General features: G+C 56.4%; 3 protein-coding genes across 5 annotated transcripts in view; 2 read left to right on the top strand and 1 right to left on the bottom strand.

Moving 5' to 3' along the window:
- SLC7A7 (solute carrier family 7 member 7) overlaps positions 1–1,574 on the bottom strand; it is a 75,322-nt gene extending 73,748 nt beyond the window's left edge. The window contains exon 1 of one of the 2 annotated variants that reach the window (XM_055309156.1): positions 1,426–1,574. The gene's annotated coding sequence lies outside the window, so the exon portion shown is untranslated. The remainder of the gene's footprint in view (positions 1–1,425) is intronic. The other variant, XM_055309157.1, reaches the window with a different exon arrangement.
- Positions 923–7,412, top strand: LRP10 (LDL receptor related protein 10). Its single transcript, XM_055309151.1, has 7 exons — positions 923–1,142; positions 1,584–1,628; positions 2,145–2,280; positions 4,395–4,585; positions 4,699–5,716; positions 6,041–6,170; positions 6,302–7,412. Exons 1-7 carry the CDS (start codon positions 1,106–1,108, stop codon positions 6,887–6,889), a joined length of 2,145 nt encoding a protein of 714 aa, XP_055165126.1. The 5' UTR covers positions 923–1,105; the 3' UTR covers positions 6,890–7,412.
- A 3,725-nt stretch (positions 7,413–11,137) lies between these two features.
- On the top strand, positions 11,138–15,298 carry REM2 (RRAD and GEM like GTPase 2). Of its 2 annotated transcripts, none has more exons than XM_055309162.1 (5): positions 11,138–11,735; positions 13,008–13,349; positions 13,595–13,668; positions 14,349–14,556; positions 14,922–15,298. In XM_055309162.1, the coding sequence occupies exons 1-5, from the start codon at positions 11,543–11,545 to the stop codon at positions 15,221–15,223; spliced, it is 1,119 nt and encodes a 372-aa protein (XP_055165137.1). In that variant the 5' UTR covers positions 11,138–11,542; the 3' UTR covers positions 15,224–15,298. The 2 variants fall into 2 exon arrangements, with proteins under 2 accessions (XP_055165137.1, XP_055165136.1); XM_055309161.1 differs by having other exon boundaries at positions 13,592–13,668.
- Positions 15,299–17,684: the final 2,386 nt, after the last annotated feature.

Raw genomic sequence — 17,684 nt, 5'->3', positions numbered from 1 at the left:
CTGCGTCTCAGCAGGAGAGAAACCCCGTGGGTGCAAAGGCAAACAGTCTAGGCCCCGACCCACAGGAAGTTTCTGCGCGGGGAGAAGAGGCGGGGCGGAGGCGGGACAGTGGAGTAAACAAACCGTGAGAACCCCCCGCGGTAATTGCTATAATAGAGGCTCACCCGAAAAGTGCTGCCCGACCTCCGGCGCTAGGCCGAGAAAAGTCCTGAGAGCGTAAGGGCCCCAAGGACAGACCCCAGCGCCAGCTACGGAATAAGCCGTGGTCCCCGCACCGCCGCGTCCCGAAACAAAGGCGCCGCCCCGCAGCGGCTGAACTGGCGGAGCCCGGAGCCCGGAGCCCGGAGCCCGGGCTGAGCGCCTCGCGGAGGTGGGTCCGACGCGGCCCCGCCCGCCCGGCCGGAAACGGGTTAAGGCGAGCGGGTGGGCGGGGCGCGCGCGGGGATCGGCGGGGGCGGGGCTAGGCTCGGCCCCGCCCCCTCCCTCCGCCCCGGCTGCTCCAACCCCGGGGCTGGCAGGGGTACCGCCCGGGCGAGGGCCGGGGAGCTGCGCCGAGCCTCCCGTCCCCCTCCCCCGCTCCCCTGCCGCGCGAGTCCGGCGGGTTGGACGCGCTGGAGGAGTTGTGCGGCGCCCGGGCCGGCCCGGGGGGCTGACCGTCGGCAAAGTTTGGCCCGAGGAGGAAGTGGCCTCGAGCCCCGGCAGGTGGCGGCCGGGCCTGGGCAGGAGCGCGCGCGGCCTGCGGGCGGGCTCTGGGCGGGGGCGCGCTCCAGCGCCGGGCCTCGAGCCGAGTCCGGGGACGTGGGGAGCCGGCCTCGGAGACCGCGCGGCGGCGGCCGGGGAAAACAACTCCGAAGTTGGAGAGAGGCACCGCCCCTGCTCCCAGACGGCCGCCGCCGCCGCCGCCGCCGCCGCCGCCGCCGCCGCCGCCGCCGCCGCCGCCGCGCCCTCAGCCCTGGCATCCGGAGCACCGGTGGGGGAGCCCGGGCCATGCAGCCCCCTCGGGGAGGCGGCCGTGGGGGGCCCGGACGCCCAGAGCGGCGCTGCCTCCCCACGGGGTAGGCGACAGAAGTGCCGGGACTCTTCCTGCACCCCCGGACGGCTCAGGATGCTGCCCTTCACCCTCCTCCTCCTCCTGCTCCTGGGTAAGAAACCGAAACGAGACTACTCACCCGGCACCCCGCCCCTAGGGCTCAGGGCCCGGGCACTCGAACTCCCGTCCCCGTCTGCCGCCCCTCCCCTCCCCTCCCCTCCCCTCCCCTCCCCTCCCCTCCCCTGCCTGCCGGCGCCCCCCAGCCCCCGCCGCCGCCTGCGACGCTGCCTGCCCCAACCCCCGGGAAGCTGCCAGCCGCTCCCTTCCGCCCGCATCCTCCCGCCGGCTTCCCTAGACTGCCGTGCCCTCCCGCCGCCGCAGGCCGCGTGCCGTACCTTCCTTCGAGGTCCCACGGCGCAGCCCTCCCCTGCTCCGCTGCCCCTTCCCTTAACCTACCCGGAAGTTCCAGAGGGCTCCCTTTCCTCCTTGAGTTGCTCAGGTGAAGAAAACTAAGGGCGATGCACTCCCCTGCCCTTTCTCATTCTTCCTCTAGGAGGCGCTCTGGCACATTCAGACCGGATCATTTCCCCAAATCCTGGTGAGTAGAGGATGCCCCAGTGACCGACCACAAGGGCTTGGTAATGAGAGAAGATCCAGGAGGATTCTCTCTCCCTGAATCGTCCGGCACCTCCCATAGTTTTAGAGTGGAGATCATCCATCCTTATTTTACAAAAGGGGAAACAGACCCAGTGTGAGCTCTCACTTGGTAGTTATGTAATATATTGGTTTTTATCAAGTATCCATACTTGACCTCCCTAGCCAGAACGTAGTCTCCCTGATTGTAGAGACAGTATATCCGTCTCCTCCTGGTCCAAAGCAGCCCCCAGATGGTTTCTGGTGTTGATATTTAAGGTGAAGCTATAGTGAATGTAGGGGAAAAAAGGAGCCAGTTGAAAACTATGATTTGAGTGTGTGTGTGGGGGGGGTGGTCGGAGAGGTGGAATTTCTCTTGCTCCTTCTTGAAGAGGTCAGGCCCTAAGAGGCCTCAAGCCTGGGGGCAGGGGATATGAGAGTAATGGACTCAGCCAACTACCCTACCTTCCTCTGTCTCCAGCTTGTGAGGATCCTCCGGCCGTGCTCTTGGAAGTGCAGGGCACCTTACAGAGGCCCCTGGGCCGGGACAGCCACAGCTCCCCTGCCAACTGCACCTGGCTCATCCTGGGGAGCAAGGAGCAGACTGTAACAGTGAGGTGAGAAGCAGGCCAATACCCTATTACTACCCTCCCTCCCTCTCCCTCCTTCACCATAGGAAAGAAAGCCTTCAGGAATCACTTTTCCATGGAGTTTCCATCCCTGTCAACAGAAGGAAGAGTAAAATTTGATTTGTTTTAGTCTGCCCTAAAAGCCTGGCTTGTTCTGGCCCAGACACAGTGATTTGGAGCTGAGGTGGGGCAAACATCTAACTTGGACTCTGGTCCTCTCTGAAGGACAGCAGGCACTCTAGAAACAGCCCTTGGGCTTGAATATGGCTGTTCTGAGGTATCCTTCAGTCCATTGCATATCCTCGCCTGGGTTTCAAAAGCTATTCCTAATTGGCTTAGAACCTTCCTCAGCCTCCCCAGATCTTTTATTTTATTTTATTTTTTAAAATATTTATTTATTCATTCAGAGAGAGAGAGAGAGGCAGAGACACAGGCAGAGGGAGAAGCGGGCTCCATGCAGGGAACCCAACATGGGACTCGATCCCGGGTCTCCAGGATCACACCCTGGACGGCAGGCGGTGCTAAACCACTGTGCCACTGGGGCTGCCCTCCCCAGATCTTTTAAACAGTATAGATCTCCCCTGTCTTCTCTGACCTTGGGCCATTGGATTGGGGCCCATGTTTAGTACCTGGCTATTTCCTTCACAAAATTCACTCTCCATGAATTACCCAGTGGGTACCTGGGTGGTTCAGTCAGTTGAGTGTCTGCCTTCGGCTTGGGTCATGATCCCAGGGTCCTGGGATTGAGTCTCACATCCAGCTTCCTGCTTAGTGGGGAATCTGCTTCTGCCTCTTCCTCTCCCCTACACTCCTGTTCTCTCTCTAGCTTGCTCGCTCACTTGCTCTCTCTCTTTCTAAATAAATAAATAAATAAGTAAATCTATCTATCTATCTATCTATCTATCTATCTATCTATCTATCTATCTTAAAAAAAAAAAAAGAATTTACCCAGAAAAAAGCAAAGAGGGCAGTCTGGGTAGAGGCAGGGAATCAGAATGCTCTACTGCCATTGGCCTCTGTTAGGATTACTGCCATTGCCTATGAAGGAATTTGGCTGAGTTCATTTGGCTATTTGATTTGGATTGTGGATGAGCAGGGGCTTGTGCTTCTTAGGGTAGAAGGGACCTGACAATGTTGGGAAAGGAAGAACATTCTGGTGGTCAAGAATATCTCACATCCAGGGGCGCTTGGGTGGTTCATTTGGTTAAGCATCTGCCTTCAGCTCAGGTCATGATTCCAGAGTCCTAGGATTGAGCCCCACATCAGGCTCCCTCCTCAGCAGAGAGCCGCTTCTCCCTCTGCCCCTCACCCTGCTCATATTCTCTCTCTCTCAAATAAATAAAATATTGGGGCATCTGGGTGGCTCAGCTGGTTAAGTGTCTGCCTTCAACTCAGGTCATGATCCCAGGGTCCTGGGATCAATCCCTGCATAGGGCTCCCTGCTTGGCAGGGAGCCTGCTTCTCCTTCTCCCTCTGCTCCTTCCTGCCCTGCTCATGCTCTCTCTAATAAATAAATAAAAGTCTTTAATAAATAAGTAAGTAAATAAAATCTTTTTTTTTAATATTTTATTTATTTACTCACAGACACAGAGAGAGAGAGAGGCAGAGACACAGACAGAGGGAGAAGCCCGCTCCATGCAGGGAGCCCGACGCGGGACTCGATCCCGGGTCTCCAGGATCACACCCCAGGCTGCAGGCGGCACCAAACCGCTGCGCCACCAGGGCTGCCCAATAAATAAAATCTTAAAAAAAAAAAAAAAAAGAAAAGAAAAGAATATCTCACATCCATGGGGGGGCGCCTGGCCAGCTAGCTTGGTTGGTAGAACATATGACTCTTGATCTCTGGGTTGCAAGTTTGAGCTCCACATTGGGTGTGGAGGTTACTTAAAAAGAAAATCTTTTTTTTTTTTTAAGATTTTATTTATTTATTCATGAGAGACACAGAGAGAGAGGCAGAGACACAGCCAGAGGGAGAAGCAGGCTCCACACCCTGAGCCAAAGGCAGACACTCAACTGCTGAGCCACCCGGGTATCCCAAAATTAAAATCTTAATTAAAAAAAAAAAAAAAGATCTCACATCCTGCTCTCCTCCACCCCTATAGGTTCCAAAAACTGCACCTGGCCTGTGGCTCAGAGCGCTTAATCCTGCGCTCCCCTCTCCAGCCACAGATCTCCCTGTGTGAGGCACCTGCCAGCCCTCTGCAGCTGCCAGGGGGCAACGTCACCATCACATACAGCTATGCCGGGGCCAGAGCACCCATGGGCCAGGGCTTCCTGCTCTCTTACAGCCAAGGTATGCTGGACAGGGATGTCTCTGGAACTAGTAGAACGGGTAGTAGAAGCCCCAGGGAGGAGGGGAGGATCCCACCAGCTCTTGTGTTAAAGCCCTTCATGGTACCTCTGCAGATTGGCTGATGTGCCTGCCCGAAGAGTTCCAGTGCCTGAACCACCGCTGTGTGCCCTTGGCCCAGCGCTGCGACAACATCGATGCCTGTGGCGATGGCTCTGACGAGGCAGGTTGCAGCTCAGACCTCTTCCCTGACCTGACCCCAGCCCCTGTCCCCACGTCACCTTGCAATCACACCTTGGGAGACTTTTATGGGGTCTTCTCTTCCCCCGGCTACTCACGCTTGGCCTCAGTCTCCCACCCCCAGTCCTGCCTCTGGCTGCTAGACCCCCATGACGGTCGGCGCCTGGCAGTGCGCTTCACGGCCCTGGACCTGGGCTATGGAGATGCAGTACATGTGTATGATGGCCCGGGGCCTCCTAAGACCCCTCGGCTGCTGCGCAGCCTCACCCACTTCAGCAATGGCAAGGCTGTCACCGTGGAGACGCTCTCTGGCCAGGCCATCGTGGCCTACCACACGGTTGCTTGGAGCACCGGTCGAGGCTTCAATGCCACCTACCACGTGCGAGGCTACTGCCTGCCCTGGGATCGACCCTGCGGCTTGGGTGCTGGCCTGGGGGCCAGTGAGGGCCTGGGGGAGCGCTGCTACAGTGAGGCACAGCGCTGTGACGGCTCGTGGGACTGTGCCGATGGCACGGATGAGGAAAACTGCCCCAGCTGCCCGCCCGGACACTACCCCTGCGGGGCTGCTGGCACCCCTGGGGCCACCGCCTGCTACCTACCTGCCGACCGCTGCAACTACCAGACTTTCTGTGCCGACGGAGCAGATGAGAGACGTTGCCGGCACTGCCAGCCTGGCAATTTCCGATGCCGGGACGAGAAGTGTGTGTATGAGACGTGGGTGTGCGATGGGCAGCCAGACTGTGCCGACGGCAGTGATGAATGGGACTGCTCCTATGCCCTGCCCCGCAAGGTCATTACAGCTGCTGTCATCGGCAGCCTGGTGTGCGGCCTACTGCTGGTCATCGCCCTGGGCTGCACCTGCAAGCTCTATGCCATTCGTACCCAGGAGTACAGGTGAGAGTGCAGCCCACCGTCCGGGCACGGGGCCCAAGGGCGAGACCATGAGGGTGCTCACACTGGGGACAGGTTCTGGTGACTTGCCTCTGGGTTGGTTCCTGAGGCTGTCCAGCTTGGCAACAGGGTGCTCCTCTGAGCAGAGATCTAGAACCTGAAAGCAATCTCAAAGAAGGAGGGGTTCCCTATGACTTTTGGGGCATAGCCAGGGCATAGCTCAGTTGTCCCAGCCCGGGTGCAGAGGGAAGAGATGTGTCCAGGCTAGGTAGGATAGGCTGCTCTGGCTGGCACCACCTGTGACTGAGCAGCCCTCGTTGCTTCCAGCATCTTCGCCCCCCTCTCCCGGATGGAGGCTGAGATCGTGCAGCAGCAGGCGCCACCCTCCTATGGGCAGCTCATTGCCCAAGGCGCCATCCCGCCTGTCGAGGACTTCCCTACAGAGAATCCTAATGATGTAAGTGACCTCCCAGCCCTGGTTCTTCATGAGGCCAAGCCTCCTGTGGCCCTGCCACCATACTGTCCTTCTTTTAGGCTTCCAGACCTCCTCACTTCTCTGACTCTGATGTCTGCCTCCTCTTCTTGCAGAACTCAGTGCTAGGCAACCTGCGTTCTCTGCTACAGATCTTGCGCCAGGACATGACTCCAGGGGCTGCCTCAGGTGCCCGCCGCCGCCAACGGGGCCGCTCCATGCGCCGCCTGGTGCGCCGGCTCCGCCGCTGGGGCCTGCTTCCTCGAGCCACCCCCCCAGCCAGGACCCCTGAGACCAGATCTCAGGTCACACCTTCTGCTGCTCCCCTTGAGGCCCTAGATGGCAACACAGGTCCGGCCCGTGAGGGTGGGGCGGTAGGGGGGCAGGATGGGGAAGAGGCACCCCCATTGCCAGTCAAGGCTCCCCTTTCATCTACCAGTGTGTCTCCACACACCCCCACTGCCTCCGAGGCCCCCAGGCCATCGCCCTCCATGCCCCTAGAGCCATCACTGTTATCTGGAGTGGTGCAGGCCCTGCGAGGCCGCCTCCTGCCCAGCCTTCAGCCCCCAGGACCAACTCGGACGCCACCCGAACTCCACACAATGGTCCTGTCCCCAGAGGATGAGGATGATGTGCTTCTGTTGCCACTGGCTGAGCCGGGGGTCTGGGTGGTCGAAGCGGAGGACGAGCCACTGCTTGCCTGAGGTGACCCAGCTCCCTTGGGGGCTCTGGTCATGATGACAGCAACCCTTCAGAGGGCAGCTCAGCTTCCCTTCCACTTCTTCCTTCCCTGAGCCTCCATCTGAGCCTCCTATTGACCCTGTGTGGCTGCTGTAACATTAGGTATCCCTCTGGCAGGGAATGGGCTCCCACAGAGCTCCCTCTGCATGGGCCCTGAGACCATAGTCTTTGTCACCACTGTTTCCCTGCACCACCACCACTCAGGTGGCTATTTTTAAAAAGTAAATTTCTTGAAGGGTCATAGGCCTGGACACTCCATCCTTTCCAAACCACTGCCCGAAAGTGGCCTTCAAGCACCAGAATGTTGATTATGAGTGGAGACCTCCAGCCCCCAGGGGAAGGATTTGGGCAGAGCCTGAGATTTTGCCTACTGTCGTCCTTCCTACGGGGCCTGGCTCATAAAAAGAGCACAGAAAATGCTTTTGTCCCATAGCTAGGTCATTGCCCAGCAAGTCAAGGTTGAAAATAAAGGAGCCAGAAATTTAATTTTTTTGTAAATGAGCTATGATCTGAGCCCAGTCTTAGCCATCTCAGCTTATGTTTGCCTCACCTTGCTCCTCCCTAGGAAGGCCTCTGGCCTGCACTCCCAACTCCTGCCCTCTTCCTCCTACTCATCTTCTAACCATACACTGTTACCAATTCGAGGGTAAGAAGATTCCAAGAACCCTAAGTACTCCACCATCCCCACCCACTGCCTGGGGCTCAGCTCTACCTTGAGTGACACCAGGGGTGAGCAGCAAGCCTCTTTATGCCCCACCAGGCCAGAAGTCTGGTGAGCCAGCTGGACCCTGTAGCTGGGAAGGTTCCCATTTATGGAATACTCCCAGAGCACAGATCAGAAGCAGAATGTCCCTAGGGGAACATAGGAACCACAACTCCTGGTCTCTACCCTCCACCCCCACCAAGCACTTACAGTCTGTCCTAGGCAAGACAGATGAACTCTCAGCCAGGATGATTCAAAGCAGGCAAAGATAAATCGAGAGAAAAGTCACAAACATTCAGGGTGTGAAGATGCTGGCATCACTTTGATCAAATCCAAAAGGTCTTCCTACAAGAGGGTCCAAACAACTCTGAAGAATGTTGTCAGTAGTTGGAATAGAGTTGTGGATGCTAGAGAGGGTGAATATCCCAGGATAAGTAGAGTAAGCAGATGTGAGGCTCGGGCTAGTGGCTGGACCCCCAGCCCTCCTGAGAAAAGGGGCAGGAGTGTCAGCAGTGGCCAGAGTTGAAGAGCTGGAGAGGATGATGGGATGATGGAGGGGGGAATAATCTGTGAGATATGTTGGAGTCCAGCTTCTGGTAAGCGAAGTGACAAGCCGTCCCAGTGTTTGAAATGAAAACTGGGACAAAGGATACAGATGGAGTCTATGGGGGTGGACATGGTGCCCCCACGAGCGGAGGTGAGGCATTTGCTAACAAGCAGTCCCTGGAGAACAGACTCCCCTCAGGCTTGCCCTCACCCTTCCTGGCAGGCATGGTCTCTTCTCACCGTCTGGTGGAGGGGCCCTGCAGCCTGTCAGCATCCTCACACCAGCACCAGCTACCTATTGCTCCTCCCTGTGAGCAAGAGCCTAGGGAAGTGGCAGAGAGTGAATGTGGTACAGACCTGGGTTCATGGGATCTTGACCTGGGAAAGAGCCAGAATCTGTTCACTCCAGACACTCTCCAGAGACTGGAGAAGGGCCTTCAGAGATTCCCATACTTGCTTACTCTTCCCCCGGTGAGCCTCCCCAAGTGTCAACAGTCCTTATGTTCCCCTGGTGTCAGGCCCAAGGAAGCAGGGAATGCTGATTTCCATCCCCATCACCTGATCTGTGCCTCTCCCTTGCTCCTTTCTGCTTCATAGCATCCCAAAAAACCTTCAGCAATAGCTTCATCCCTTGTACTGCTCCAGACCTTTTACCTCCTGGTGATATTTGTAACTTGAATGTGGACAAAGATTGAAGGTAAAAGAAGGCTCCTCCTGGTGGAATGCTTCAGAAAGCCAGAGGGAGGACCCAAGGGTACCCTGGGAAGGGCTTTGACTGGATTCCTGAGCCTGAGAGAAGTTTCTCTAGGTGCTGGGTATAATATGCTCTGGGAGGCGCAAGGGGTGACACCACTTTTGTCAGCCACAGTGAAGTCCCAGGTTGGTGAGGAGAGAGGATTAGCCTTGTACAGGCAGCATGGGGAAACTAATAAGAGAGTTCCACTCAGGAGAGGTGGGGCACTGGGGGGCAGTCAGTCAAGTTTTATTTGCACCAAGGCCTAAAGAGAAAGAAATGAGACCACCTCACATCCTGTCAAGACAGAGACCCTGTCATCCAAAGTGCCCAATATCGGGGTGGGGGGTTCATGCCAAAGGCTCTGGCTATGGAGGAGGAAGGTGTTCTCAGCATGAGATGGAGATCAGCCTGAGAATCTGAGGTAAGAGCACAGACCAGAATTCAGTCCTTAAGAATTGACCTGAACCAAGCTCCAGACCCTGCTGGAAGGGGAGGGACCCCTGGCCACACTGCCTGGGGTGGTAGGAACACCAGATAGTTGGGTAACCTGCCTACTGCCAGATCCTTTTTCATGCCTAATGGTGACCCTCATAACAAGGCTGTGCATGAGTATTGTAAACCCAATTCACAGGTTCAGGAGCAGTCACAGAGGAGTGAGACTAGCCTGGCCTCTATGGAGACACAGAGCTAGATCCGGACTAATTCAGTTCCAAATCTCATCTTTGCCCCACTATTCCACAGGATCTCCCACTCCTGAGGAAGCTGGGACGGGCAAGCGCACAACTTCTTACCTGTGGGAGAAAGAGATGATGGTTCAACATGAAACCCAGCCTGCTCCTATGACCCAAGGCTGGCTGAGTACTGCTGGGGTCTGCAGTCCCCTGACTCACCCTCACCTGGTTATCCTAGAAATTAATCCAACCACCTAAGTGGGTTTTCCAGATACGTGAAGCTCACCTCTTTACAATGTAAAACTTTTAAAACTAATTTTGGAAGGAAATTGTTCTAAACATGATGTTCATCTTCAGCACATCTGAGAAAGAATGTGCAGTTTTCTGGAGAGCTGAGGATAATTCTTAGAAACCAGTGGCTTCTCTATAGCGATGCTTTCAGAGGCTGTAACTGTATCAGGGAAGCTGTTTGCCTTTTTTGTCAAATGCCCTCAGACCACTTTTTAAATGTTTGTGACTGCTTTAAAAGTTTTTTGTAGTGTTGCTTCCCCTGCTACAAGGCCACCAGGGGTCACTTGCCCCTCTAAATGTTGAGTACAGGGACATACTGAAACTGACTAAGGAAGGACAAGTAGGCTGTGAGTGAGGACTGGAGAGTCTCTCCAATGAGTAAAGTGCATAAGTATGGTAGTTGCTCAGGAGTCCTTTCTGCCTTCCCTAGACCCCAAATGTTACCCTGGAATTGACCTCCAGATAAGTGGTCACTGCACATTAGTCCAAGATTTCTCTTTGTCTCTTCCATTGGAGGAGTCCACTGAATTTACCATACAGACTGTTCCCATTAATAGCAGACAGTTGGAATATTTAAGACAAAGAAGGCAGCACAGCAGATGAAAAAGTCTTTGGTATTGGGAAAATCAGGGTGAGAATCCTAGTGTCCCCATTTTCCAACTGCATGATGGATCTGGGGCGAGGCTACCCCACCTACCACTCAGCCTTCGGGTCATGAGGATGAAAGAAGAACGCAAGGAGGTGCTTAGCACAGCACCTGGCAAACATGGGGTGGGAAATTAGAAGGTATGTTTGGGTGCTTGCAGTGTCAGGAAGAAAGAGAGCTGGAACCTGAAGGGAAAAGGACCAAGGCAGAAAAGGAGCAGTAAAGCCATCCTGGTTTTCCACAAAGAGGCAGACATCATCGTGTAGCCCCAGAGGCCAAGTTAGTGCCCCAGAGAGCACAGAGAGTGAGGCTGGCACTGGGTTTGGGAACTTCTAGGGGACTTAGCTCCATCTCCTCCTTCTGTTCTCCTATTAACAGTAGGTTAGTGGGCTTGGCAGGGCGACAGAGAAGGGGAGGCAGTCCTCACCTGGTTTGCACCCACCTGAACCTAGTGACAAAATGCTGCCCAAACAAGGCAGCCATCTCTCCTTCTTCAGAGCCCCCATCTGCCTGGGGGCCAAATTGGGAAACAGCTACCGTGGTGAGTCTTAGCCCAGAAGGGGTGGGATGGGGGAAGGGGAGGGTGATGGGGAAGTTTGGTGCCAGAGTGACCCTGAATCTCTTGGTTTCTGCCTCTAAGCCCTCCTTTTACCCACCTAGCACCCACTCTGAGCCGGACACTGGGCCAGGAGGCAGGGAGTCCAAGGACCAATGACGCACAGTCCCGGGTCCTGGAGAAAGATCTCTCCGTCCCTGGGTCCTTGCCTCCGGCCATCCTCAGCTCGCTTACCCACTGACCCCTCACCCCACTTCTATGAACCCCCGTCTCTTTCGCCCGTCTGACATCGTTTTGTTCAGGTCTTAACCAGACTCAGCAGTGTGTGTGCTCCCAGAGGGAAGCGACACAAAGGAAGGGGGGGGGCACAGAAAGGAGGGAATCCCGCTGACATCACTGCTCATTAGCATGTGTGACCTCATCAGGGGGCGGGACAATTTCCCCAGGTGTGGGGGCAGGAGGAGGGCATGGGGGTGGTATTTAAGGGAAAAGCTGACAGTGCTGCTGAGGGAGTGGGTACTGCAAGCCGCCGGGCTGCACACGCACACCGCACACCGATGCACACGGACCTCGACACTGACATGGACACGGACACAGAAACCACAGCCCTCTGCCCCTCCGGCAGCCACCAGGCCTCCCCCCCAGGGACACCCACGCCAGGTGAGGACTGACCGGGCAGGTTCCAGCTGAAACCATGGGGGTGGGAGCCAAAGCTGGGAGGTCACAACTGGGGGTTGACGGAGCCTGAACCCAAACAGCAAAGGGGAAGAGCAACTCAGGAAGTGGGGAAGCCTCCCGCTCACACCAGGCTGGGCAGGGCTGGGCTGGGGGTTGCAGGGGGGAGGGGGGCGGCGGCTAACCCCCCCTCTCCCATCACCTCCAGGGCTTCACTGGGGACACTAGTGCTTAGCCCCTAGGTCAGCCTCATTCCCAAGAGGCTGGGATGGGCAGGAGGGGTGGGGGAAAGGGAAGGGGCAGCCCACAAGCCTGGGAACCACGGGCTGGGGGCTACCCTGGGGACCTGTTGGAAGGGTTTCACTGGCCCTTGGAGGCCCTGGCTGCCAGCCAAGTATCAATCCTGGGCCATTTCCAGCCTCTCATCATCCCCCTTTGTTGTGTCTGTCCTTCTTCTTCCAGTTTCCCTGACCCCATGCATTGTCACTCTCCCTCTTGCTCATGCTCCCGCTCTCTCGCTCTCTCCCCCACTCCCTCCCTCCCTCTTCCTCACCACGAACAGAAGATTCTCTGGTACTCACGGGGACAGCCAGAGACGCAGGATTCTCACACACAACCATGCACTGGGGGATGGTCACCTACAGGGCCACAGGAAAAGGCAGTTCCGCTCACACGCGGGCAGAGGGACACCCAATGCGCGCATCATATACAGAGCCAAGGCCCTGCCCTGGGAATAGGCTCCCCACAAAGTTTTTGACTCTACCACTATCCACCCCCCAGCACCTTCGGCTTCTTGTCCCCTGCACCCCTCCTCAGTGTGGGGATTACCAGTTAGTTGGGGAAGCAGAAGGAGTCAGGACCTCCTGGGAGAAGGAGGGGTAGCACCCCCCACCCCACCCCCACCCCTGCTGGTCCCAGGGCCCCAGGCCAGAGGATTAGTCTGGGGGTATGCCCGTGTGTCACTGTGAGGCCTGAGTGGGTGTGTGAGTGTGTGCACAGGTGCCTCCCCTGCATGGAGGATGTTTTGAACAGGTTGTGGCTGGAACCACATTGGGTAAGCCAAAGTTCAGCTCCTTTGAGCCTCACCAGTTCAGGCTTCCAGAAGAGTTTGGTTTCAGGGGTCAGACCATATATTCTCAGCTCCTTCTGGCTCATGGTGGTCGACTGGAGCTCTAAGGCCAGAGCAGGCAGGATGGAGCCCTCTGCAGATGGCTAGGCATACCCACACTCACAGCTTCCTTCTCTTTGCCCCCCCAGAAACAGATGCCACACTGCTGAAGAAGCCAGAGAAGCTGTTGGCAGGGTTGGACCGGGGTGGGCCACCCCCTACCCCAGGGGCCCCCAGACGAAGAGGCAGTATGCCTGTCCCCTACAAGCACCAGCTGCGGCGCGCTCAGGCCATAGATGAACTTGATTGGCCACCTCAAGCCTCATCCTCTGGTTCCTCTGACTCCTTGGGCTCAGGGGAGGCAGGCCTCACCCAAAAGGATGGCATCTTCAAGGTCATGCTGGTAGGGGAGAGCGGCGTGGGCAAGAGCACCCTAGCGGGCACTTTCGGTGGTCTCCAAGGAGACAGTACTCATGAGCCGGAGAACCCAGGTATTTGGGGAATCCCTGCAAGGGTCAAGGGCACCTGTGGAGCCCTAAGTCAGGGATGGAAGAGCTCAAGGCATGAGCAGTCCCTGGAGGCCAGAATCTAAGAGAAGCTGCTCCAGTGCTTTCTGTGACAACCTCCCTAGAGGGGGTCCTTGGTGCTGGGATCGGAGGCATCCCTGGTTACCAGGTCTCACAAGTGTTGAGAAGCCTCCTAATAGGTTCTATCCCCTGTCCTTATTTCCCAGCAGAGGACACCTATGAAAGACGCATCATGGTGGATAAGGAGGAAGTGACTCTGGTCGTTTATGACATCTGGGAACAGGTGAGAACCTAGGAGAGCTGGGGGGGGCGGGCAGAGTGTAGCTGAAGGCTGGTGGCACTGCAGGCCCTGGTTTCAGTATGTATTGGAATCTTTCATCTTTATCATCTCAGAGAGCAAAGGCCAGCATCAATGCCCATACCATGGCACTGAGTGCCTGCTGTCTTTCTAGGATCTTCTGACCCAGAAGGAAGTTAGGATCTGAATTTGACAAACCCTGCAGCTGCGAGCCAGGCTGAACACCCCGAAATCGACCCCGTCCATATATTTTCCAGCCTGAAAGAGTCTGATCTGACAGGACAAGAGCTCAGGGCTCTGGAATATCAGGGAAGGGAAAAAAAGTGAGGATTTGTGAATATTTGGACATAAATGATTAGTATATAGAAAGGAGAGGCCAGATTACATACAGCTGAAGAGCACTCACTTTTAAATTAAGAGCTTAAGCATAAGAAAGTAGGATGGGCTACCCAGTCTAGGACCCTCTGTCCCCCATCCTCTCAGGTGGGGCTCACATCATCAACCACTCTCTCCTCCACAAACACACAACAGGTACGGAGATTCTGCCATTAACTAGCCCCGTGAGCCTAAGCGGGTGGCTGTTCCCTCATCCTCGAGATGCAGGTGCTGGACAGGTTGTCCAGTGCCTCTGGGCCTGACATTCCACCACTCTCTGCCCAATGCAGGGGGACGCAGGGGGGTGGCTGCGGGACCACTGCCTTCAGACGGGGGATGCCTTTCTCATCGTCTTCTCAGTCACCGACCGACGAAGCTTCTCCAAAGTTCCAGAAACCCTCCTTCGGCTGCGAGCTGGGAGGCCCCACCACGACCTCCCTGTCATCCTCGTCGGAAACAAGAGCGACCTGGCCCGCTCGCGGGAGGTATCCCTGGAGGGTGAGCACCCTGTCCCTCACGCATACCTGCACTCTCAGGGGACCCACTCCCTCCCAGGTCGCCTTTTCTCCACAAGGCCCTTTGCCCTCCCGGGTGCACCAAGAATGGCCTTTCGCAGGCTAAGGGTAGACTCTAAATGCTTCACTCCTCACCTCGTCTCCAAGGCCCCTTTCTCTCCTCGCGGCCGCACCACCACCGCCCTCCGCCGGATCCCTGCCTCGCTCGCAGTTGCGAGATTCACTGGCCCGGGCGCCTCCCCACGGCCCGCGGGCGCCTCCCCCGAGGCCCACCCCCGCCCCGCCCCGCCCCGCCCCGCCCCGGGTCCAGGGCCGCCCGCGGGCGCCTCAGCCGGTCCCTTCCTGCAGAGGGCCGCCACCTGGCAGGGACCCTGAGTTGCAAGCACATCGAGACGTCGGCCGCGCTGCACCACAACACGCGGGAGCTCTTCGAGGGCGCGGTGCGCCAGATCAGGCTGCGGCGGGGCCGGGGCCGGGGCCGCGCCGGGGGCCCGAGGCCTGAGTGGGGCTGCCCCGACGGCCCCCCGCCGCCCGCGCGCCGCGAGAGCCTCACCAAGAAGGCCAAGCGCTTCCTCGCCAACCTGGTGCCGCGCAACGCCAAGTTCTTCAAGCAGCGCTCCAGGTCGTGCCACGACCTCTCGGTGCTCTGAGCCGCGGTCGCCATGGTCACGGCGGTCGCCATGGTCACCGCGCCCTCCACTCGCCGCCCCCCGCCCGCCCCGCCCCGCCCCGCCCCGCCCGGCGTCCTCCGCGAAGACCGTCTAGGAATTCAAAAACGCCCGGGACGCCCGGGTGTGTGGGCCGCGGCCCGGCCCGGCTCCGCGGAGCGCCTGGAGGGCGAGGACCGGGCGGGCCGGGCGGCTTCGGGAGGGCAGGAGGGGCTACAGTTCCGCGAGCTATTTTGACTTCTATTAAGTCGCGCTTGACCACCTCTCGCATAAAGAGATCCTAAAAGCGAGAACTGGAAAAGTACTTTGTAGACCCCTTTACGGTTCTCCACCTTTGTACTCCGCGCGATACGCCTCACCTTTAAGGAACCCTTAAAGGTAAAGACACGGAGACGCGTCTTTGAGACTACCCTACCTAAAACGTGCTGGCTCTGAGCAGCGGCACTTGTCCACTTTGCCTTTAAGAGCTTCTTAAAGGCAAAGGCCTGGAAGCGCTATTTTTCAGAATTGATTCTGTGATTCACCGCCACAGCACGGCATTTCCCTTTTAAAGTTATTAAAGGTAAGGTTTGGACAGACTTTTGCCTTCGGATGCCATTGTGAAGAGCTGAGCTGGTGGCACTGCCCCCTCTGGCAGGGGCCCAGGAGGCCCCAGCAAGGGAGCTACCCTTCCCTTTTCAATAAAGAACTTTTCTATATTTGCTCATTTTGACTCTGTTCTCCAAAGCCCCACAGAAGGGATAGTCGTAGATGGAAACTGTTTCAGACAAAACTCAGGCCCAAAGGAGCAAGGTACCAAAATCTCCAGGAGGCTCCAGAACTTAGTCCAGGTGTGGTCCATGACAAGGAGCCACAGGCCCTTAGAGGTAACTGGGTCCACCCCACCCCTCTGCAGATGAGCAAACAACCCTGGAGACGAATAAAGAATTGCTAGAGGTAATTTAGTAGCTTAGTGACACAATGGGATGAAGTCCACAGACTCTAGACCTCATCACTTTATGGCATCTTATTCTGCAGGGTCAGCTGGAGGCTACATGTAGCACCCAAAGCTACACCCAGCTATGTCCTGGGCTGGTTTCGGGTGAGGCCCACATCTGCTAGGGAGGCCTGTCAGCTGGGGCATGATGAAGATGGCCTGCACTCCCCTGGAAGGCCCCCACCACCCCAACTGTCACCTGCAAAGCCCGTGTGAGAACTGAAGCTGTCAGTGCCTCCTCCTGGGGACACCCACGCCTGCTGCTGCCTGAGCCACGAGTCTGAACAAAGAGAGCAGAGGCAGCAGCTCCCCTCACCCCAGACACACAGTACAGCTACTTGAGCACCTGAGGGCCAGGCCTCCACTCCACCCCACCCTGGTCCCCAGAAATCAATGGAAAGATGGATGAGATGTCTCCAAATCCTTGCAGCTGGGAAGGAGTCAAGGGGGACCAGCTTAGCATGGGTGATTATGAGACAATAATATAAATAATGACATTATCCTTAGGATTTTATTCCCTTTCTCTGTTAATCTTCTAATGACTATGTAACGTGTTACTATGTCTTTTATTGTGGAAGAAACAGTTTAACTTGCCTGAGGTCACTGAGCAACAGAGCAGGGATCTCATATATGCTTGATACTTAATATTTTATCCAGATTTGCATTTGAGGTCTCCCTTCTAGTAGGAAAGGAAGAGGAAGATCACTAGAAGAAATGTAGGGGACACGATGGGCAGGACCATGGGCAGTAGCTATGGGGAGTAAGCCAGGTCTAAACTCTAGGGGGACCATGAACAGAGGCACTTCATAATGTAAAATCCAGAAAAGCACACTGGGCCCATAAAGGGACAGATTGGGTTGAAAGCTCAGGGACATTAAGAGGAGGGGTAAGAGATGAGCATGGAAAACAAGGCTTGGAACTCTACTTTCAAATATCTTCAATGGCAGGCAAAGAAGTTCGTGCCCCAGCCTTCAGGCAGTGAGTCACCAAAGGTCTTTGAGTATGAAAGTGATATGATCAGGATGGTCCTTGAAGGAGGCAGGGAGAGGTGTGCATGGAAGGGAGCAGCAGAGGCAAGGCCTGAGAAGCTAAGTTTAGGGGGCGATTAACAGTAATACAGAGGGTAACGAAGGGCCATCCCGAAAGGAAATGACAGTGGGCAAGGAGCAGCACCATGGGTATGAGTCAGGATTGGTGGAATTTGGCAACTGAGTGGCTGGGTACAGGCAGGAGTTGCAAGTTGTAGGAGGATGGTAAGGAACTGGAAGTTAGGGGACAGAGGAGGAAGTGGGTAAATGACTCCATTTTGGAGACACTTGAATATGAGACACTAGAAGAACATCCATATGGAGTTTCAGCAGCTCCCTGAATAGCCAGGTCTGAAATTCAGAACAAGTTAGGGTGAGAGACACACATATGAGAGTAACTCCCATCAAGATAGTAGTAGAGGGCCACTCCGGGTGGCTC

Source organism: Nyctereutes procyonoides, unplaced genomic scaffold, assembly GCF_905146905.1.
Source record: "Nyctereutes procyonoides isolate TBG_1078 unplaced genomic scaffold, NYPRO_anot_genome, whole genome shotgun sequence".
NCBI lineage: Eukaryota > Metazoa > Chordata > Mammalia > Carnivora > Canidae > Nyctereutes > Nyctereutes procyonoides.
Note: the sequence above shows the minus strand (reverse complement) of the source record. Positions and strands in the feature narration are given on the sequence as shown.